Source organism: Podarcis cretensis, assembly GCF_951804945.1.
Source record: "Podarcis cretensis genome assembly, chromosome: 3".
In the NCBI taxonomy this organism is placed as follows: Eukaryota; Metazoa; Chordata; class Lepidosauria; order Squamata; family Lacertidae; genus Podarcis; species Podarcis cretensis.
The window spans coordinates 231,751-251,493 of record NC_137172.1 but is presented as its reverse complement, the minus strand read 5'-3'; the positions used below and the strand labels follow the sequence as shown (position 1 = coordinate 251,493).

The 19,743-nt window shown below is 59.4% G+C and overlaps 2 protein-coding genes across 2 annotated transcripts; one reads left to right on the top strand and one right to left on the bottom strand.

The window, feature by feature from the left end:
* Nucleotides 1-3,800: 3,800 nt before the first annotated feature.
* On the top strand, nucleotides 3,801-9,186 carry LOC307213190 (E3 ubiquitin-protein ligase RNF19B-like; the record flags this gene model as incomplete). The annotated part of the gene is made up of 8 exons (XM_079970906.1): nucleotides 3,801-4,261; nucleotides 5,407-5,707; nucleotides 5,750-5,994; nucleotides 6,901-7,063; nucleotides 7,188-7,302; nucleotides 7,680-7,817; nucleotides 8,175-8,355; nucleotides 8,581-9,186. The coding sequence occupies 8 exons, from the start codon at nucleotides 3,801-3,803 to the stop codon at nucleotides 8,741-8,743; spliced, it is 1,767 nt and encodes a 588-aa protein (XP_079827032.1). The 3' UTR covers nucleotides 8,744-9,186.
* A 2,251-nt stretch (nucleotides 9,187-11,437) lies between these two features.
* Nucleotides 11,438-18,627, bottom strand: PPM1G (protein phosphatase, Mg2+/Mn2+ dependent 1G). The gene is made up of 10 exons (XM_079970854.1): nucleotides 18,309-18,627; nucleotides 18,127-18,196; nucleotides 17,897-17,982; nucleotides 16,585-16,720; nucleotides 15,438-15,910; nucleotides 14,216-14,344; nucleotides 13,846-14,080; nucleotides 13,242-13,371; nucleotides 12,939-13,041; nucleotides 11,438-12,160 (listed from the first exon to the last, which is right to left on the bottom strand). The coding sequence occupies exons 1-10, from the start codon at nucleotides 18,426-18,428 to the stop codon at nucleotides 11,903-11,905; spliced, it is 1,740 nt and encodes a 579-aa protein (XP_079826980.1). The 5' UTR covers nucleotides 18,429-18,627; the 3' UTR covers nucleotides 11,438-11,902.
* Between the last annotated feature and the right edge of the window lie 1,116 nt (nucleotides 18,628-19,743).

Below are 19,743 nucleotides of genomic sequence, written 5' to 3'. Positions count from 1 at the left end.
GACGGGAGGCGGAGTCGCTGCCCTCGCGAGAGCGAGACCGGGAGCGGCGAGAGCGCAGACTCAGCGCGAAGGGTAGAGGCGTCTTGAGGCGCCGGCTTCCGGGCTGGCTTCTGGCCCGGGCCGGCCCGGGAGGTGGCGCCGGGCTCCGCCTTGACAGCCGCCGCTCCTCCTCCCCGCCCGCCTCTGCCCGCCTCGGAGAGAGAGAAGCACGGGGCGGAAGAGGAAGGGAGGCATGTGGGATCAGCAAGGTGTCCGTTTCCATGGGCCCGAGGGGATCGACAGTCTGGCGCCTGGTCCTCCCCAACAGGGGGCGGCAGCCACGGAAAGGCCCCCTCCTGCCCCCTCCTGCCCCCTCCTCTGGAAGAACTCTTCCCTCCCCGTCCCTTTCCCCGGGCGGGACACATGTTTTAGCGCAAGGGCCGCCTGGGGTTGCCTTCCTGATAGGTCAGCCTGGTCTTTTGGGCTCCAAGGGCTGGCACCGCCGTTTCCCCGAAGAACAAGCCCCAGTTGGACGGCAGCTCCGAGCCGGAGAGCCCCGTCTACGCTCTTATCACTCGACCCTCTTCTATCTCTAGGGATGCTCCTCCACTCGCGCATGCGCAGGAATCCGGAAGCGAGGGAGGCGGGGCTGAAGCCACCATGGACCCGCCTCCCTCGGTGACGTCATCGCGTGGGTTTGGGAGTCCTGGGGGACCCGCGTTGAGGGTTGGGTCCCAAAGAAGCGGGGCTCCTGCTGTCCCATTGATGGGGTGGGGAAAAGGGGTCTGCAGGTTGGGCTTTGCACGTGCCCCCCCCCAGCAACCCGCCTCCTCCTGCACAGCAGCCCCTTTGGTGCTGAGAGCCCAGAAGTCCAGAAGAGAGTCTCCCATCTCATTCTCGGTTGAAGGACCTTCCGGGTCTTCTCTCCCAGGGCAGAAGGGAGAATTCCCCAGAGGGAGAAATGGGTCTCCATCCTGAAACAAGGAGAGCTGTGAAGACATGGCTCAGGTCTGCTTTCGGGAGGGTGCGGGAGAATCTCGGGCAATGCTCTGGCCCCGCAGAACTGGCCATCTTACGCTGGTGTAACATCAGCAGAGAAAACACATCAAATTTGCACTTCAAGCCAAAACATATTTATTCAGAAGTAAGCCCATTCAGATCAGTGGGACTTGCATAAGACTGCAGTCTTTAGGTGGGATCCTGCACGCTCCCAGCACAGCAGTGGAATGGAAGCCAAAAGTAACCCCGGGAACTCGGCACCTGCAAGCCGCCCTCAGTTTGAACCCCCTTTGGAGCCCCCTCCCACGTGCCAGTGAGAAAGCATCGCCCGTTTGACTGGGGAACACAAAGGGAAGGAGCGACAGATGGTGGAGCTGAGTCCGCAGAGAAGCTGCCGACAGAGGGACCCCGCGAGCATCCCTGGGATGGAGAGGAACAGCGGCAAGGCAGAAAGGAAACTGCACACCTCCGGAGCCTCAGCCAGGCATCCTCTGCCCAAAATAGACAAATTGGGCACGCCCTAGTTTTGAGAAGCAGTGTCCTAACAATTGTGGGCTCCCTTCCTCAAACCCTCTAATCTTCCAGGGCACCTATGGGACTCCCCGAATTTCCTTGATGGCGCTACATTTAGCCCCCAAACACGTCTGCTTTATATTAAGTAGCCCACAATTAAAAACAGCTTTGGGGGAAACGAGCGTTGTCAGGTGTGTCGGAGGATCTGCAGCCAAATCACAGATTGCATGATGGCTAGATAGTCACATATCCTCTAAACTTTTGTGGCGGTAAGGGAAACAATATAAAAATAATCTCTCCTTCCTCCTGTCACTACACGCCCTTTTTCCTATCTGTGATGGAGGAAGATGCTTCTTTGCTCTTCTTCAGAAAACAATCTCCACTGGACAATGGGAATTTGTAATGTTTAAGGATTCCTGCCTGCCTGGTTCTCATCACTTGATCTGTTGAATCCTTGCAAGACTTTGATGCGAGTAAGACAGTGATCCCTCACTGCTGTCCAAGAGTGAAGGAAGCGCTGTTGGTCCTGAAGTCAAGTGGCTGCAGGTGGGGCCTGGTAGGCAGGGAGGAGGAACAGCAGCAGCAGCAGCTGCACCCCAGGGAACCTTTGGGGATGAAAGGGGCCCCCAGAAGAATGGGGTCTTCACACACTCCCCTCTTGGAAGCTGCTTTGCTTCAGAGGTGATGCCCCATCACACTCTGATTACGGCATCCCGGGTCTCGCCACTGATTCTTAAGGGAGTTTCTTACATCAACCTTGGGGGAGAGAGAGGAACTGCAGAGTGCCCTGCTCTTGTAGCAGAGATCTCACTTTGCATGATCAAAAGTTAAAAACAACACATGTGAACCCCTTGTGTGGGGTGGCAGTAGCTCCCCCTCGCTCCATTTCCCATTGTGTGGGGGCGGCCCAGGGGGTCCTTGATACCCCCTTGCCTTGCATTATATACAGAAGCACAAAGGCTCCATGTCCAGGTAGGGGCCTCCTGCGACCAGCGCGGGAGCCACAGTGGAAGACGAACTGGGCGGGGCCCGGGGGCGGGGCCTGGCAAAGAAAGTCTTTCCGGGCGGAGGAAGAGGCATCCCGGTTGTCCGTCTGGATGGGGCTCCAAGGCTTGAAAATAAACCAGTTTTCTGCTGCCACACATGCATAAAATAGCTAGAGGCAGAGGGGGCGGGCGGGCAGGGAAGGCAGGTTTGGCTGACCATGAGGGGGAACTGCCCAGTGGTCAGAGCTGTGGGACAGACATTGCCTGGGGGCTCTCCTTGGTTGCTGCCGCTTCAGGAGGGGCTGCAGCAGGGAGTCGCGTCCCAGGGCTGCTGGCCGTGCCTCGTGCATGGAGAATGGTGCTCCCCTAAAAGGCCTTTTCACTAAGGACCCCAAGTCCTGGGTGTGGGGCCCCGAGTCCTCTCCCCGCCTTTGGAAGAGCCCGAGGAGGCCTGCAGGTGGATGCGGCAATCCCCGCCACCCCCAGTGCTCCGTTTCCAGCAGGGGACAGACAAGCAGCTCGGAAGCAGGTCAGGGAAACCTCGGCGCTGCCATCGTCCCAGCTGCTCCTCGGGGGTGGACTGCTCCTTTCCATGGGGGCTCCATCCGGCTCCCGTGGGAAGGGCGCGCTGGCGGGGAGGCCTCGCGAGGCTCCTCTCACCGGCCTTCCGTGGGGGCCTTTTCAGGCCGGTCCCCGTTTGAAAGGCGCGGCCGCCTCTCCGTTCCAGGCAGCACCCCGACAAGGAGCGGGGGGTTCCTTGGCCTGCGGTCCGCTGGAGTTCGGTCCCCCTGCCAGCCGGGAAGCCGTGGACCTCGCCCTGCGCCAGCCCTGGTGACCAAGGCTCCGTCTCCCGGGCGCCCCGCTCGCGTCCTTGTGGCCAGCTGGCGTCTCCCGGTGCAGCCGTCACTGCGGGGCTTTCTCGGGGGGGGGGGCACCTTCCCAAGATGCTGTGCGGCGGCGCTGGAGCTGCGGGGATGCTCAGCTGAGCGCCGAGCAGACCGAGGACCAAAGGCCCGGGGGAAGCCCGACCTGCCGGAGCGGGAGACCTTGGCACGGCCGCCGCCGCCGTCCTAGCCGAGCGGTTTGGCGCAGCGGATGCGCGGGGCGCTCCGGCTCTGCTTGCGCTTGCTGCCTTCCATCCGCAGGGCGCTCGGACCGGGACGCGCGAGCTGCAGGCGATGAGCCGGCCCCAATGAGGGCGCTGGCGGGGATGGGGAAGAGCCGGGCCCCGGGGCTCCCCTCCGCCGCCCGGACAGCCCGCGGGCCTGAGTCTCTGGGGCAGCAGCAGCAGCAGCCTCGCCCGGCGGCAGCAGCAGCAGCAGCATGAAGCGGCCGCCGGCGGGGCCTCCCTCCCGGGGCGCCTCGGGCCTCCTCGGAGGGCAGCTCGCAGCGACGCCGGAGCGGGAGGATGCGCTGAGCGCGGCCGAGGAGGCGTCCGCGGGGGCCCCGTCCATCCCAGCGCCGCCTGCGGAGGACGAGGCGTCGGGGGGCTTGCGCGAGTGCCCTTTGTGCCTGCTGCCCCAGCCCGCCGCGGCCTTCCCGGAGCTCTCGTCGTGCGCGCACCTGTCCTGCCTCACCTGCCTGCAGCAGTACCTGCGCATCGCGATCAGCCAGAGCCGCGTGCAGGTGGCCTGTCCGCACTGCCCGGCCCCGCTCCAGCCCGCCGAGGTGCACCAGCTGCTGCGCCCGGAGCCCGCCTTGCGCGACAAGTACGAGGAGTACCTGCTCCGCCGCCTGCTCGTCGCCGACCCGGGAACGCGCTGGTGCCCAGCCCCGGACTGCAGGTGCGCTAGGCCGGCGAGGGTGGGGGGTGGGATAAAGGCCCGGTTGCTCCAGGAAAGGACCCGCTTGGCGCGCCCAAGGGCCCGGTAGCCAATCCCCGACGGCCCTGGGAGACCCTCCCCTGCCTGACCCCCCCGGAGGGAGGGAAGGAGATGGTGGGGCCGCCCAGAGCTGCCTCGCCCCAAGCGGCTGCTGAGGAGGTTGCAGTTGTGCGCTTGCCTCCCACCAGAGGGCGGCTGGGTCTTCCCAGGGAGAGCAGGGTCCAATCCCAGAAAGAGCAGGGTCCAGTCCTTGCGTCCAGTCCTTGACCCCTGGATGCTGGGAAGGCGCCCCTGTACCTGTGGCCCGTCTGTCCAGACTGCTGCGCACAGCCCGCCGCGCCCCCCAAGTCGCCTGGCGGTGCTGCGACACCCCCTCCATAGGCGGCCAGGACTTGGTTTTAGGGAGATCAGAACTTTTCTTAGAGGGGGCAGAACAAACGTGATTGTTCAGTTAGTTAAGTATTTCTCTTGTTTTACTTGATATCGGGGGGAGCTGCTCCCCTTGGCTGCGCCCATGCCCAAGCCTCCTTCAGCACCCTTGGGCCCGGGGGTGGGGTGAGGAGCAGCTGTGCTTCCTGCCGGGGAGGCCGCTGGGAGCTCGGACTCCGCCGAAAGGCAGCTCAGTCTGTTCCCAGGATGGAACTGCGAAGCTGAAAACAGAAAAGTTATCCCGCTCTCTCCCCGCGCAGTACATCACACATTTCCCGTCACGTGTAGTTCTGAATTGGATTGTGGAAGTATTAAGATCTAAAGGTCTCGGGATGGAAGACCGTCCAGGCACATCAGAAGCGCAGCTGGCCGCGAGCCCCCCCCCCCCGCCAGGGTCGGCCAGGAGCCTCTGGTGCCTGGAGGCCAGAGACCAGAGTTTGGTTATTCCCGGCTGCAGAATCGGGGCCCCCAGACTGCAGCAGGCAGCGGCTCCGGGTTAGGTGAGAGCCCGGTCTCAGTAAGGCGCAAATGTCCCACTGGGCCACTGGGGGGGAGGACCAGGAAGGGCGAGGCCAGCCTCGCATTCTGAGCCCCCTCTCCCTCCCGCTCCCAGCAGTGGCGGACTTGGGGGTGCGCCTATCGGGCCCCCCTTTCTCTCAAAGCGCCTCTGCTTGCAGCTACGCGGTCATCGCCTACGGCTGCGCCGAGTGTCCGCGCCTGGTCTGCGCCCGCCCGGACTGCCGCACCGAGTTCTGCTTCCACTGCCGGCAGCGCTGGCACCCCGACTCCTCGTGCGAGCAGGCCTGGCGAGAATGGAGCCAGCAAGCGCCCCTGGGTGCCATGGAGCTCTCCCTGCAGCTGATCCGGAAGGAGGAAGCCGGGGCGGCGGCGGGGAGCGCGCAGGGTGAGTGCAGCCCCCTTCTCGAGGAGGGAGTGGGGTGCCGGCAGGCCGCAACCCCCAGCCAGCAGCCCCCCACAGTGGGAAGGGCAGGGGGCTTCAGGGGGCCTCTCCCCGCCTAGACGCTCCTCTCTCTGGGCCTGGCCCCCGACTCTCTCTCTCCCCTCGGCCCCGGGCCGGAGAAGGTCCCGGCCCGACCTGCCGCCTCTCTCCCCGCAGACAAGGACGCCATCAAGGTCTGCCCGCGCTGCGGGGCGCTCATCATGAAGGTGGACGACGGCAGCTGCAACCGCATGAACTGCACCATCTGCGGCTGCCTCTTCTGCTGGCTCTGCCTGCGCGAGATCACCGACGTCCACTTCCTCAGGTGCGACTGGGGGGCGGGAAGGGGCCGAAGGAAAGGGCAGAAGAACCAGGCCTGGCCCCTCCGAGCCTGCAGAAGCCGCCTAAGGCTGCTGCCCTCCTCCTCGCCCCGCTTGCCCGGAGGAAGCCCCGTCGAAGCGGACGCAGAAGGGAGGAAGGGAGCTCGGCTGGGTTTGCACGCGCCTCCCCGGGCGTTTGTAGTGAAGGCGGTTTGGTCCTGCTGGCCCAGGACCGGGGAAAGCTGTCTGCGGACAAAGAGCGGCTCCCTGGGCCTGAAAGCGGAAATGAGCGCCGCACCCCAGAGTCGAATTTGACTGGACTTTACCGTCCAGGGGTCCTTTATCTTTTTTCATTTTTTATACAGTGAAACATTCCCTCCCTCTCTCCTGCAAAAATGACAGGACGGACTGCAACCTAAGCCCAAAGAAAAGAATTAGCTGGGTGGGCAACAGTTTCCCAGCCGAGCAGGGTTGCTTTGCAGCGGGCTGGACTGGATGACCTCGGGGAGCCCTTTAGAATTCGACAGCTCCGTGATTCTATGAAAGGCAGCCCAGGGTGACCACGAAGCAAAGTCCCGCCGGAGCAAAAGATGTTCTGGAGGGGCGGGAGGATTATCAGGAGGGAGGGAGGCGAAAATAAGGCAGGTGGATGGGTGCCTGTCAATCACATGGCAGTCATTAGGGTGTCACGCGATGGGCAGGTGAGTTGGGCTGCCCCACCTGTTAAAGATCCTTGACCCTCCAATCTTCAAAATGCATAGACTCACAGAAGTGTCGAGTTGGACGGAGCCCCCGAAAGCGAAATGGGGAGCTGGTGGTGGGCCCCCCCTAGAAGAGGCGCTCTGGTGCTCCTGTGGGTGCCCTTCGACACCCCCTTGCTGACTCCCCCCTTGTCTCCTCCTTCTCCCCAGTCCTTCCGGCTGCACCTTTTGGGGGAAGAAGCGCTGGTCGCGCACGCGGAAGGTCCTGTGGCAGCTGGGGATGGTGCTGGGCGCCCCGATGGTGATTTCGCTGGTGGCAGGGATCGCCGTGCCCGTCATCACGCTGGGCATCCCCATCTACATGGGCAAGAAGGTAAGGGGGCCGCGGCTCGCTCCCCGGAGGTTGGGCGAGGGTCCCCGTCCTGCTGCGCCGGCCTGAAGGGGCCCAGAGCCAGGAGACCCACTGCCCCTCCGCCGCCGCCTCCTCTCTCCGCCAGGTGCTGAGCCACGGGCGCAAGAGCAAGCTCTCCGGCTGCCAGCAGTGCCTGTCGGTCGCCAGCTGCATCCTGCTCTCGCTCTTCGTGTCGCCCGTCATCACCGCCGTCACTGTGGGTAAGGGCCCCCAGGGGGCGCAGGGGGCGCTGCTGCTCAGTGGGCAGAGCACCCGCCTCGCAACCAGAAGGTCCCGGAGGGGTCAGTCTCCAGGAAGGGCTGAGAATCCCCTACCCAGAACCCTGGAGAGCAGTTGCTGCTGCCAGTCAGTTTACAGGGTATGGAGCTATTGAATGCAGCTGCTCTTCTTCTGGTTAGACCCATCAGGACTAGAATCTTACTTCCTTTTCATAGAGGAGCTGCCTGGCACGCAGACGGTGCCGGGTCCAGGAAGGGCTGGGAGAGACGCCTTGCCTGGAGCTGCACGGAGGCGGCTTTCTCTGCTCCTGGATCGGCTGCTGCTGGGCCGCGCCTCACGCCCGCCTCTCTGCCCGCAGGCGTCGGGGTGCCCCTGATGCTCACCTACGTCTACGGGGTCGTGGTGCTCTCGCTGTGCCGAAACCGCTGGGGCTGCGGAGGCGCCCGCAGGAAGGCCGGGGAGCTCAGCGCCGTCGAGCTGGAGAACCTCGCCAAAGGTGCGTGAGTCGTGGGCGGCCTGGCCCGGAAGCCCCTCTCCCTCCGCCAAGGCTCCGTCCTAACCGGCTGGGCGGAGAGCTCTCAGTCGGTAGGAAGGGGAGCTGCGGTATAGAAGGGGCTTTGGGGGCAGAGACCCTCTGCCGGTCATCCTTGTCTCCGGGCCGGGCGGCGTTTGCCTGCAGGTGCCAACCGGACTAGGAACATTTTCATTTGGTTGTGCGTTTATCTGCTGCTTTTGCTGTAGTGGCATTATTAAAGCCAGCCGGAGAACTTTTGATTTAAGCTGCCATATAAATTAGCCGACCGTCACCTCCGAGCAAATCCTCTCTCTCCCTCCCTCCCTCTGCCTGTTGCAGTGAACGAGCTGCTGGCCGCGCTGCCCACGCCGATGGGGGCTGAGGGAGGGGGCTCTTCTGCCGCCGCCGCCGCCGCCGCCATGGCTGCCCCCTTCCTGCCCAGCCGGAGCAGCGGGCAGCTGGAGGAGTCCTGCCCGAAGGGCCCGTGGAACGAAGCAGCAGCTCAGGCCACTTCCCGCAGGTCAGTCCAGGGGGCGGGGGCAGTGCGGTCTAGTGGCTAGAGCGCCGGGCCCAAGCTACCTGACAGGGTTGTTCTGCATATAAAATGCGGCGGGGAGAACCATCTAAGCCACCTTGAGCGCCTCAGAGGGGAAAGGGGGGGGTAGAAGTGTCATGATTATAAAATTATGCCCCCGGCTTTTTTTACGCCACTACCGCCAGTGACACAGGTCTCTGCCCCGCGCAGGGACGGGCAGAACAGGATGGAGGTGGCGGTGGAGGTGGAGACGGAGCCTCCGGCCGCCCACGAGCACAGCCTCTGCAGCGCCGCGTCGGGCCAAAGCTTCTCCACGGATTCGCTCACCTACACCAGCGACGGCTGCAGTTTGGCCGGAGGGACGACGGAGTGACGCCGCTTCCGCGGAGAGCCGCGCGCGGCAGCCGGGAGCGAGGCTCGCGCCCAGGTCGCCGCCTGCTGCTGCTGCTGCAAAGGCGGACTCGCCCGCCGCCCCCACCGGACTGGCCAGCGCAGATGCCCCCCATCCACCCCCCTGCCTGCCTGCCTGCCTGCGCACCTTCTGCACTTGTGCCCCCCCCCTCACCCGTCAACGACTTCAGGCTCTGGACTTTGGTGCTTTGAGGCAATAAATTTGCAGCTCACAGAGAAGCCGGCCTCTTCTTTCCTCCCCAAGGGGCGAAGGAGCAGCGCCTCCTCTCTCCAGGGACCCGGAAGAAGCCTGCGCCCCCCTCCCCTCGAGGACCCTGCAAGCACAGCTGGGGAGGGGAGCTGGTCAGTCAGGGTGGAGAGTCGTGAAAAGGCACCTTTGGAGGAGAATGGTGATAATGATAAAAATACTAATACCCCGCTCATCTGGCTGGGTTTCTCCAGCCACATCTTGAGCAAGAAAGACGATTTGGAGCTGACTGAGCAGGAGGAGGAATAATAGGATTGTAGAGTTGGAAACGACGCCAAGAGGCAGGGATCGTTCAGAGGAGACTGGGCCGTGTATTGTGGGCAAAGAGCAGAACTCCTGCCAGAGAGAAAGAAGAGTAGGCGCTGCGTTTAGGTGCCTAGATGGCTTAGCCTTAGACGGCTTTGAAAGAGGATTAGACCAATTAATGCAGGAGGGAAGACTCTCCGTGGCTCCTAGCCAGCATGGCTCTGCCCTGCCTCAGGGTTGGAGGCAGCAATGCTTTGGAATCCCTTTTTGGAAACCCCAGGTGTGGGAGACGGGGCTGGTCCTCAGGTCCTGCTTGCCCCTGGTTGGTCTCTGTGAGAACGGGAGGCGGCACTCGATGGGTCTCTGCCTTGATCCAGAAGGGCTTGTCTTATGTTTACACGGCCCAGCTGTGTTCTTGGTGACCAGACCAGGGTCTGGGGTCTCTCTCAAGTCAGGTGAGCCAAAGGGCCATGAGGGCTTGAACTGTGGAACTGGCATAGGAAGCTGCCCAATGCCAAGCCAGACCATTGGTCCCTCCTGCCTGGTACTGTCTACACCAACTGACAGCAGCTCTCCAGAATTGTAGACGTTCTATGATATTTCTGGAGACCCCAAGCAGGGATTGAGCCTGGGACCTCCAGCTACAGCCCTCCTGCCTAGGCAGCCAGGGAGCAGTGGGGCAGCCCTGTTTCCTGATGCAGTGCTGAACTGGTTCATTATCCAGACGCAGGGTGAATGGGGCTGCAGAGGACCAGGCCAAGGCCTGCACGGCCTTCATGCCAGGCCAGAGATTTGTGCAGCTTGGGGAAACAGATCCACACACCCCTCCTCCATCCCTGTTGGGCCGGGCCAGGCAGGCACCTCAAAGCTCAGGATGTACCTGCCAAAAGACCCCACTGCAAAGGAGAGGGCCCTGGTGATCAGCTGGAGGGCAGGGGGAGAGGGTCCAGCCTTCTTGCTACCTCACTCACAGCCCTGGGATCATCTGGTGGTTCACACAGCCCCCAGCTGTCTCTCTGCCCCTGGTGAGAGCCGAGTGCCCCCCAGGCAAGCAAGTGCAGCATCTGGGAGCCCCTTTTGCAAGCAGACCAACTGGGAAAGCTCTTTTCGGAAGGTAAAAAAGCTGTGACTCCTGCATTGCAGGGGGTCCGTCCTACCTCTACAATTCAATGATTATAAGCTGTTTCACGGCGGGGGAAGGAGAAAAGTGTCTGGAATGAACCAAGCCGTTAATCCCAGATTTGTATAGCTGGATGGGATCCCCAAGGCTCATCTAGTCCAGCCCCCTGCAATGCAGGAATCTCAACTGAAGCATCCATGACAGGTGTCCATCCGACCTCTGCTTAGAAACCTCCCAGGAAGGGGAATTCACCACCTCCCGAGGGAGACCATTCCACTGTTGAACATCTCTTACTGTCAGAAAGATTTTCTGTATGCCGTGTCTGAATCTCCTTTCCTGAAACTTGAAGCCATGGTTTCGAGTCCTACCCTCAGAGCAGCAGAAAACAAGCTTGAGGCAGGCTTGGTTTCCAGAACCTTGATCAGAACTGCCCTGAGACCCGCAGGCGGCATATAAATTCAATAAGTCATCATCATCATCTTGGTCACTCCCCTCTGCACATGTTCCAGCTTGTTAACATCCACCTTAAATTGTGGTGCCCAGAACTGAACACAGTATTCCAAGTGTGGTCTGACCAAGGCGAAATAGAGTGGGACCATCACTTCCCTGGATCTGGACACTAGACTTCTCTTGATGCAGCCTAGAACAGCATTAGCTTTCTTTGCTGCTGCATCACACTATTGCCTCAGGTTAAGCTTGTGGTCCACCAAGACTCCAAAAACCTTTTCCCATGTAAGCCAGGTGTCCTCCATCCTATATTTATGTATCTGGTTCTTCCTGCCTGAGTGCAGAACCCAAAATTTGTCCCTATTGAAATTCATTTTGTTAATTTGGGCCCAGTTACCCAATTTGCTAAGGTCGTTTTGAATTCTGATTCTGTCTTCTGCAGCATTAGCTACCCCTCCCAGTTCGGTGACACCTGCTAATTTGATGAGCATCCCCTCAAGAGAGAGCAAGCAAGGAGCAGGGAGGGAACACTGACTCCTTCCATCGCATGGAAGGCTCAGTTCCTTGTACCCCACAAAAGGACACTACAGCCACTCTTCAGTTTTTGGGATTTTAGTTTGAAAAATCTCAGTTGAAAGATAGTGAGGCTTGGCGGCCAACATGGGAAGGGGGGTGGGCGCCAATCCCACAAATAAAAAAAACCCGAGAGGCCTTAAATAGGGGGCAGCTGAGAAACCTTGACAATGAAAAACTGCTTCCCTCCAAAAGAAACATCACAGGCACGGAAATGGCAACAACCACTTGGAGAGACGCTGCGGTGGGATGGGGGGAGTGGGGGGGCCGCCTTCGGGGCCCTGGACCTCCCCCGCCATTCCCTCTTCGGAATGGTTGCCAAGAACAGCAAGTGGGACCCCCGGGAACCCCCTCCTCCAAATGACACAGACAAACTGGGCCTCCCTAAGGCTAAAAAAGGCCTAACTCTGGCACCAAGAGTTCAGCGTCGCTTAGAAAACAAGAGTCCAGGGCGAGCTCAGGCGATTCCCAGCCCAAGGCGGGCGCTGCTAGTCCTGCCTGGCCCTTTTGCTACAGCTCTCTTCCGTGGGGGCCGAGGGGGTTGCCTCTGCCGCCTCTGCTGCTGCCGCCTCTGCCCCTGTGCTGCCCCTGCTGCTCTCCTCCTCCTCCTTCTCCAGTTTCCGTTTGCCACCCTCGGCCGGGGGCCCCGGGGTGGGGCGAGGCTTGAAGGAGATGATGATGCAGGTCATGTTGTCACAGCCGGTCCCGTCACCAGACGTGTCTGGAGCCAAGCAGCGGTCCAGGAGCTGGCAGAGAGAGAGGGGGGGGGGGAGGCCCAGCGTCACCTCAATGTGCCAGCTGTGTCTCGCAGGGCCTGGCCAGGAGCAGCAGCTGCGTCAAGGATGCTCAAGGCATTGGGTGTGCGGCTGGCAGGAGATGTGTAGGCAGCCTGGTGCTGGGCACAAGGGCACCTCTCCTCAAATGGGTGGAGGAGTAGGTCCCTCTTTGGGCAGAGAGAAGAAAAGGCACAGACAACAGCCCTGAAGGTAGGCAGGCATGCAGGCACCCCCAGCTGGGCCCAGAAGTCCCAAAACCTGGTTCAGGCCCATAATGCAAAGGTACACTTGCCCTGGGCCTCAGAGGGGACACCAGCCAGGGATGTGCCAGGCATACGCTGCCATGCCAAGAGCCGACTGCAGACTTAATGGGCAAAACGACCATGTCTGTCTGTATGCATTGCAGGTTAGGAAATGGCATCATGGTGGGGTGTCTCATGGAAAAGACCCCCGCTCTGGGCCTCAGACAAGCTTGGGTGCAGGCCTGGTCTCCTTTTCCGGAGCCCCCTCACACAGCCAGCTGGGTGGGATTTCCTGCTTGCTGGCACTACCGGAGCCCAGCCCCTGCCAAGGGCCCTGCGTTTGGGTTGAGCTGCCCCAACCCAGGATTCTGGTCTTCCTGCTGTGGTCCTTTTGTAGTGATACAAATTCAATACATAATAATTTTTGCACCCCTGCCTCTTAAAAGTGCCTGAGCCCAACAGCATGGAAGGAGGAGCTGAAATGGCTTGTAAGGCCTGCCACTCACCTCTTCTACTATGGACGAAAGGGATCGAAGTTCTCCATTCTCCTGCTTCTGGGTGATCTTGGACTGGACAAAGTCCACCACCTCCTGGCTGCTCATGACATTCCTGGGCAGAGGCGGACGCAAAGAGAAGGGAGGTCAGCAGGCGCAGGAGGAAGGCCAGGCTGTTCTCGGACCAATGCAGCCCACTCCGGGGATCCCACATGAGCCGCCCCCACCCAGTGAGCCGAGAGAGGAAGCCCAGCAGCTGCAAGAAGGGCAGCAGCTCTTGGCCCCCCCCCCCGCAGCCCTCCCTGGGACACCTACCAGATGCCGTCGCAGGCAATGACCATGAAGTCGTGGTCCTCGTTGATTGTCAGCACCTTGATATCCGGCAGCGCAGAGATCATCTGCTCCTCCGGGGGAAGGTTCTTGTTGCGCTTGTAGAAGTGGTCGCCTGCAGAGGAGAGAAATAGGTGAGGGGGCTCAGAGGTAGGGGAGTGGAGCCTTTGGGCTGGTCCTTCTCCTTCCGCAAGGACTCTCCAAGGGCAACAGGCGCCCAGCAGCGGAACAGGCTCCCTCAGAAGGTGGTGAACTCGCTTTTCTTGGAGGTTTTTAAGGAGAGGATGGGTTGCCACCTGCCATGGATGCTTTCGCTGAGATTCCTGCCTTGCAGGGGGCTGGACCGGATAGCCTTTGGGGGTCCCTTCCAACTCTTAGATAGATTCTATTATTCTAAGTAGTGCGGGGGGGGGGGGAACAGGCCATCTTCCTCCCATTCAAACCTTGACCTCGCCTGCCGCTCAAAACAAAGGGCTCCACAATGGAGGTATGGGCCTTCCAGGTCAGGGGAAGGAGGGTCGCTGGGCTCTCCCTAGCAGGGAAGGGGCAGAGAGGAAGTGACTGCCTGGCAGCCTGCTGAACCGCTCACCAATGGCTCTGGAGAGGTTCAGGCCCCCATTCACCCGGCCGTCCATGGTCACTTTCCCACCAGCGTTCTTTATCCTGGCCAGCTCCACCTCGTCCTCCGGCTTGTGGTCATAGGACATGTCCACGGCTTTGCCGCCCTCCGACACGACGCAGCGAGAGTCTCCGGCATTGGCCACAATCAGCTGCTTGCCCCGGATAAGCGCCACCACCGCCGTGGTGCCGCTGTCAGAGCCAGGCTGCAGACCAAGAAGGCAGAGCTCAGCAAGCGCCAGGCAGGCCTGGCCTGAGGCCCCCAAGGCCCCTCTGGGCTAGCGAGGGTGAGGGAGACTCGGAGCACAACTCTTCCTCCTCCCGCCCAGGCACTGACTGACCTTCTCCTTGCCTTCCATGCCTGGGAGCATCATGTCTTCGTCCTCATCCTCCTCCGCTTCCTCGGTGTCGTCTTCGTCCTCGTTTTCTGCCTCTTCGCTGCTGTAACCATCCTCATCCTCACTGCATTCCTGGTTGAAACACGAACCCACCCACCCCCAAGAAAAGAAGTGAGCACTCTTGGAATCTCTTATATATAATCTAATAAGGTAAAGATAAAGGAGCCCTGGACAATGAAGTCCAGTCAAAGGCGATGGTGGGTGTGGCACTCATCTTGCTTCAGGCTGAGGGAGCTTGCGTTGGTCCGCAGACAGCTTTCCAGGTCATGTGGCCAGCATGACTAAACTGCTTCTGGCGCAGTGGGACCCCGTGATGGAAACCAGAGCACACAGAAAGGCCATTTACCTTCCAGGTGCAGCAGTACCTATTTCTCTGCTGGCACTGGTGTGCTTTCAAACTGCTGGGTTGGCAGGAGCTGGGACAGAGCAACGGGAGCTCACCCCATTGCATGGGTTCAAACTGCCAACATTCCAATCGGCAAGCCCAAGAGGCTCAGTGGTTTATATAGTCTGATAACCAAATGGCAACTAAAGCCTGGGTTATGCTCACCACAGTGGAATGTGTTGGCATTTAAAAAATAATGAGGTTTTTAAAATTAGTCGTACGGAATCTGTTCCAGAAGTCTGTTCGACATTCGAAAACCAAATCACAGCTTCTGATTGGCTGCAGGAATCTCCTGCAGCCAATTAGAAGCCGTGGAAGCCCCGTCGGACGTTAGGGTTCCAAAAGAACGTTCGCAAACCGGAACAATCACTTCCGGGTTTGCGGCATTTGAGAGCCAAAACGTCTGAGTTCCAGGACATTCAAGATCCAAGATACGACTGTGTTATTATTCATGAGTCTCGTGTTCCCTTCCAACTCTACAATTCTATGATTTCATTTCTATACTGCTTTATACTTGAAAGAACCAATCGTAAAGCGGTTTACAACACATTAAAACATCAAATAAAACAATCCAGAATAAGACCAGCCTGGCATCCAGAGAGCTCCGTGTGGTCACAATTGGCTCTGTGTCAGTTGCAAAACGCGGCTGCCTGATTTCTAAGGCTGAAGCTGAGTGCAGCAAAGGGGCCTGCGGGACAATGACGCCTGGTTTTCCCACCAGCCCAGACATGGGAAGACCATGGGGCTCAAGTGGCCAACCCACCCACCCACATTGGGTACCTCGCTGTCATCTTCTTCCTCTTCCTCCTCCTCCTCCTCTTCTTCTTCCTCCTCTTCCTCCTCCTCACTGTCCTCAAAGAACTTGGACTTAGCCCCCCGCTGGGCCTTGCTTGCGGAGGAGCAGGACGGTTCTGCTTCGCCTGCGCTGGAGGCTGCCCCTCCCTCAGCAGCCTTTTTCTGGGAAAGAGCGGCAGCATCCCCCCCGCCAGCCGCGTCTGGGCCAGGGCAGGCGCTGGAGGACTTGGGGCATCCCTGGCCATTGGCTGCCTCCTCCTCCTCTTGGCGGTGCCTCAGGAGCTCCTCTGTGTCCACCTCCCCATTCAGGCTCCGCCCTTTCTGCGCCTCTTCCTGCGCTGGGTCTTTGCTGGGAGTCCCCAACTTGCCCTTGACGCAGTTTTGGCCATAACGCGTGAGCAGCTCCTCAATGGTCATGGTGGCCTCCTCGTGCAGCAAGGCAGCCTCCTCGTTGTCCACTGAACAGGGACAGAGAGAAAGGAAATTGGGGGGGGGGTGTCAGGGTCACTGTTCCCAAGCCCAGTAGTGCCAATCAGGAGGAAAATGGCTTTCAGGCCCAGGGCAGGATCAAGCTAAGCTTCTCTGCTACTGCAAGGACTTCCTCTCCATATGTTGCCTCTAAAATTCCTGTTCTAGGTTCTCATTTTGAGAAGAACATGCAGGGAGAGAAGACTTTTGTTGTGCAAGCAGAAATCCACTCTGCTGGATCCTGCCCATGCAACCTACACTAGAAACAAGGAAAGAAGGATATGTTCTCCCAGCCAATCCATCACAGAGTCCCTTGGATCCCCATAACACCCCCCACCCCCACATTCACCTGGTTGCTCTGAACATACAGAGCTTTTCATACCCCTCAAGCCCACTCCCTACAATAGACAAGCGCTGCTTTGCCCATGACTCTGGGCAGCTGCAGCCTCTCAAGGAAGCCAAATCAGGCTAGTAGCCCCATTCTTGTGGTGCAATCCTAATCTCACTGTGTACAAGACAATGTTTGCCTCTCTGTCTCTCCCAGTGGAGAAACGTCTCTTCGGGACAAAGCTAAGAGAATCCTTTGCCCCCCACCCTCTGGTTCTGATTCAGTTCTCTCCCCGGGGACACTCCTGTCTGGCAATGAACTGCCTCTGTGGCTCACCATCATCTTCATCAGCCACCTTTTCCTCCTTCTCATCCCCATCCTCTCGGGGTCGACCTGCCATCAGTGACAGTTCCTTGATCACCTCCTCAGTTGTCAGCTTAGCATCGATTGCCAGAAAGGCATCCTCAAGAGCCTACAGCAGCACAGAAAGGGCGTCAGTCCCAGCGGTGCTCTCGAACCCCTGCAAGTGGGGCAACCCAACCCAACACTGCACCAGAACCAAGCAAAACAGGAGGGCCTTCTGTCCTTTGCCTGAGTCTCTTGGTAATAAGGAGTCCTGCGAACAGACTTGGTTCAGCTCAGAACAATGGCCAGTTCAAGTTCCAGCCTTTGCTCTAATTGGGGGTAGGGAGGCTGGACCCGGCTTGGGAGCTTCCTAAAGCCATCAAGCTAGCCAGTTAGGAGACAAGAGACAATTGGGCAAAGCAATTCTGCCATTCTCTGGAGGCCTGTTACACATAACCAAGCAACCCCTGAAGGTCTCAGAAATGAAACACCCTAAGAATTCTTCTTTAACAGTTACTTGACCATACAACATCACATTCAGGGAAATCAAGATGCGAAAATCAAGGGCCTTCTGAGAAATGACTGATGGAGTTGGGGATGTTTAGCCTGCAGAAGAGGAAATGCAAAGGTAACTTGGGAGCCACTTTAAACACCAGAAGGGCTGTTTTCTGCTGCTGCTCCAGAGAGCAGGATCCAAGCCAAGGGATTCAAATGACAAGGAAGGAGATTCTGTCCAAACCTTAGGAAGATTTTTCTGCTGCTGGGAGCTGCCAAGGGTGGCTGGGAAAACCCAGCCAGATGGGCAGGGTATAAATAATAATAATAATAATAATAATCGTAAGAAATGTTTGATTGCGGAACAGAATCTGCCGGAAGGAGGCAGACTTTCCTTCATTGGAGATTTTCAAAGGAAGGTTGGATGGCCACATCTTTCGTTGTGATTCCTGCATTGTTGGGGGTTGGACTGGATGGGGGTCCCTTCCAATTCTACAATTCCAAGAAGGATCACAGTCCCCAAATCCAAGTTGCAGCAACTGGCCATGCCACCCTGTTGAAATGGGGCCAGTGCAAGGCCCCATTTAGCTTCAGAGTCGCAAGAAAGCGCTGTGCTAACATCCCTTTGCAACATTTCCCCGGGGCTCAGCTTTGGGCGCTGAGCTCCCCACCCTGCACAGGTCGTGGCTGGAACCTGGCAAGAAGACCTGTGCCCCACATGCTGCGAAGGGCTTCCTGTTTTGGCCCTGAGCTCTGAAGCCTGGTGAGGGGGAAGCGGCTCCTTGGAGAAAGGCCCTTTGCCCCTTACCTTTTGCAGCTTGCCCTCTTTGTATGCTTTCTGGTCCTTGATGATTTCTGGGAGGTACTTGGCACAGTACAGAGCGACCTCTTCCCCTGGAGCAAAGGAGAGGGGGGCGTCAGAGGATCGGGCCAGACGGCCCTTGGGAGCAGGGAGGGGCGCCAAGAGAGACCCCGCCCCCTGCCGCCGCCTGGGGGCTCCCGTCCGGCCCCCCAAGCCCAGGGGCCGCGCTCACCTACCTCCATGGCCGTCGTAGACGGAGAACATCGCGGTCTCGCCGTCCAGGTCCGGGATGCAGTTGTGGGCGTCCTGAAAGAGAAGCGGCCGCGGCCGTGAGCGGGAGGCGCTGCCCGCCCGGGGTCTCTGGCCCGCTCCCTCGCCGCCCCTCCCGGTCCCCGGTCCCGCCCCCTCGCGCACCTACCTCCATGGAGACCCGCCAGCCCTGCATGGCGCTGAAGCCGAAGCGCAGCGGGCGAGGCCCGTCCCCGGCGCCGTCCCCGGAGCTCTTGGCGGTGCTGGGCTGCGACAGGTAGGCCCCCATGGCTTCGGGCAGGCGCGGGCCCCGCCGGGCCGGAGAAGGAAGGCAGGCAGGCAGGCCGGGAGGACGGGAGGACGGGCGGGCGGGCGGGCGGGCGGCGAAAGGAACCGAGCGAGGGAGGGAAGGAGACCGGCAGGCGGAACCGGAAACGGGCACCAGAGAGTCGCCGCCGCCGCCAGCGCCGCGCGGAACAAGGAGCGCCGGAAGTTGAGGCGACGGAGCCGCCGCCGGAAGTGAGGGAGCGGAAAGCGCTCAGCGAGGTCCGCGGGCAGAGCGGCGGCCGCGGGGGACGATGGGAAGCGGTGGCACCCCCAAGTCCGCAGGAGCGGCTGGTTGCCAGGCAACGGCGGTGAGGCCGGCCGCTGAAGGGAGCTGGAGCCCGGGATGGGCGAGACGCCCTGGGCGCCCGGCGAGCCTCCTTCTCTTCCCAGGCCCGCTTCCCGGCCGGGTTTTCCCTTCGGCGTCCCGCTTTCCCTCCTGGCCCCGTGAAGCCTCGGACTCCTCGGCTCCCCCCCCTTCCCAGGCCGGACAGGCCGGACGAGATGCTCTGCCCCAGATTCCCAAAGACGCCTCGGAAAAGGCGGCCTTTTGCGGGCAGAACGCAGAAGGAGGGAATTCCGCGAGAGCCGATGGAAAGGATCCGGAATCTCTAGAGCAGCGTTTCCCAAACTGGGGTCTGCAGGTGTTTTTCGGACCACAATTCCCACCAGCTAGCGAGGATGAGAGTTGTATTCCAAAAAGATCTGGAGGCCCAAGTTTGGGAAACCTGCCTAGAGAACAAAAAACTGGCAGGACCGAGAGATTAAGCTGTGGCAAAAGTAGAAGGAGCAACTGATGAAGTGGAAGAACCACTGAATGATAAAGCTGGGATTCTGGAAAACAAAAAGTTATAAGTGAAGAGATATCTGGATAATCTGACATCAATGGAACTAAGAAAAGAGTTGTATCTACGATTTGGAGTGATCCCAGGAGATAAAGCTATTAAATCTCTGGCATTGTTTTTTGGAAAAGACTGGAAGAAACGCAAAATGGAAACACAAATGGAAGAGTCAATACTAGATAAGGTGGAAAACATGGCAAATACAAAGTGGAAATTGAAGAGACAGAACTGGGTGTGGACCAATGGATATGCAATAATGTATTAAATTATATTCACAGTGGAGAGATGCTTATATCTGCAGAGGGAAAGATTTATCATTATTTTATATAGAGTCATGGTTGGTGAAATTGTTGGGCAAAGTTCATTAAACTCTTGCTGACATTTATCAATATCCTTAACTGGGAACCCCTTTTGGACTTTTTGTGTAAAAAGGAAAAC

Excerpts from the sequence above, each read along its gene's own strand:
- PPM1G (XM_079970854.1), bottom strand. The coding sequence starts at position 18,428 with ATGGGGGCCTACCTGTCGCAGCCCAGCACCGCCAAGAGCTCCGGGGAC. Across the intron at positions 14,345-15,437 it reads AGGAAGAAGATGACAGCGAG|GAATGCAGTGAGGATGAGGA; the intron begins GTACCCAATGTG and ends TGTTTCAACCAG. Across the intron at positions 13,372-13,845 it reads GAACCTCTCCAGAGCCATTG|GCGACCACTTCTACAAGCGC; the intron begins GTGAGCGGTTCA and ends TCTCCTCTGCAG.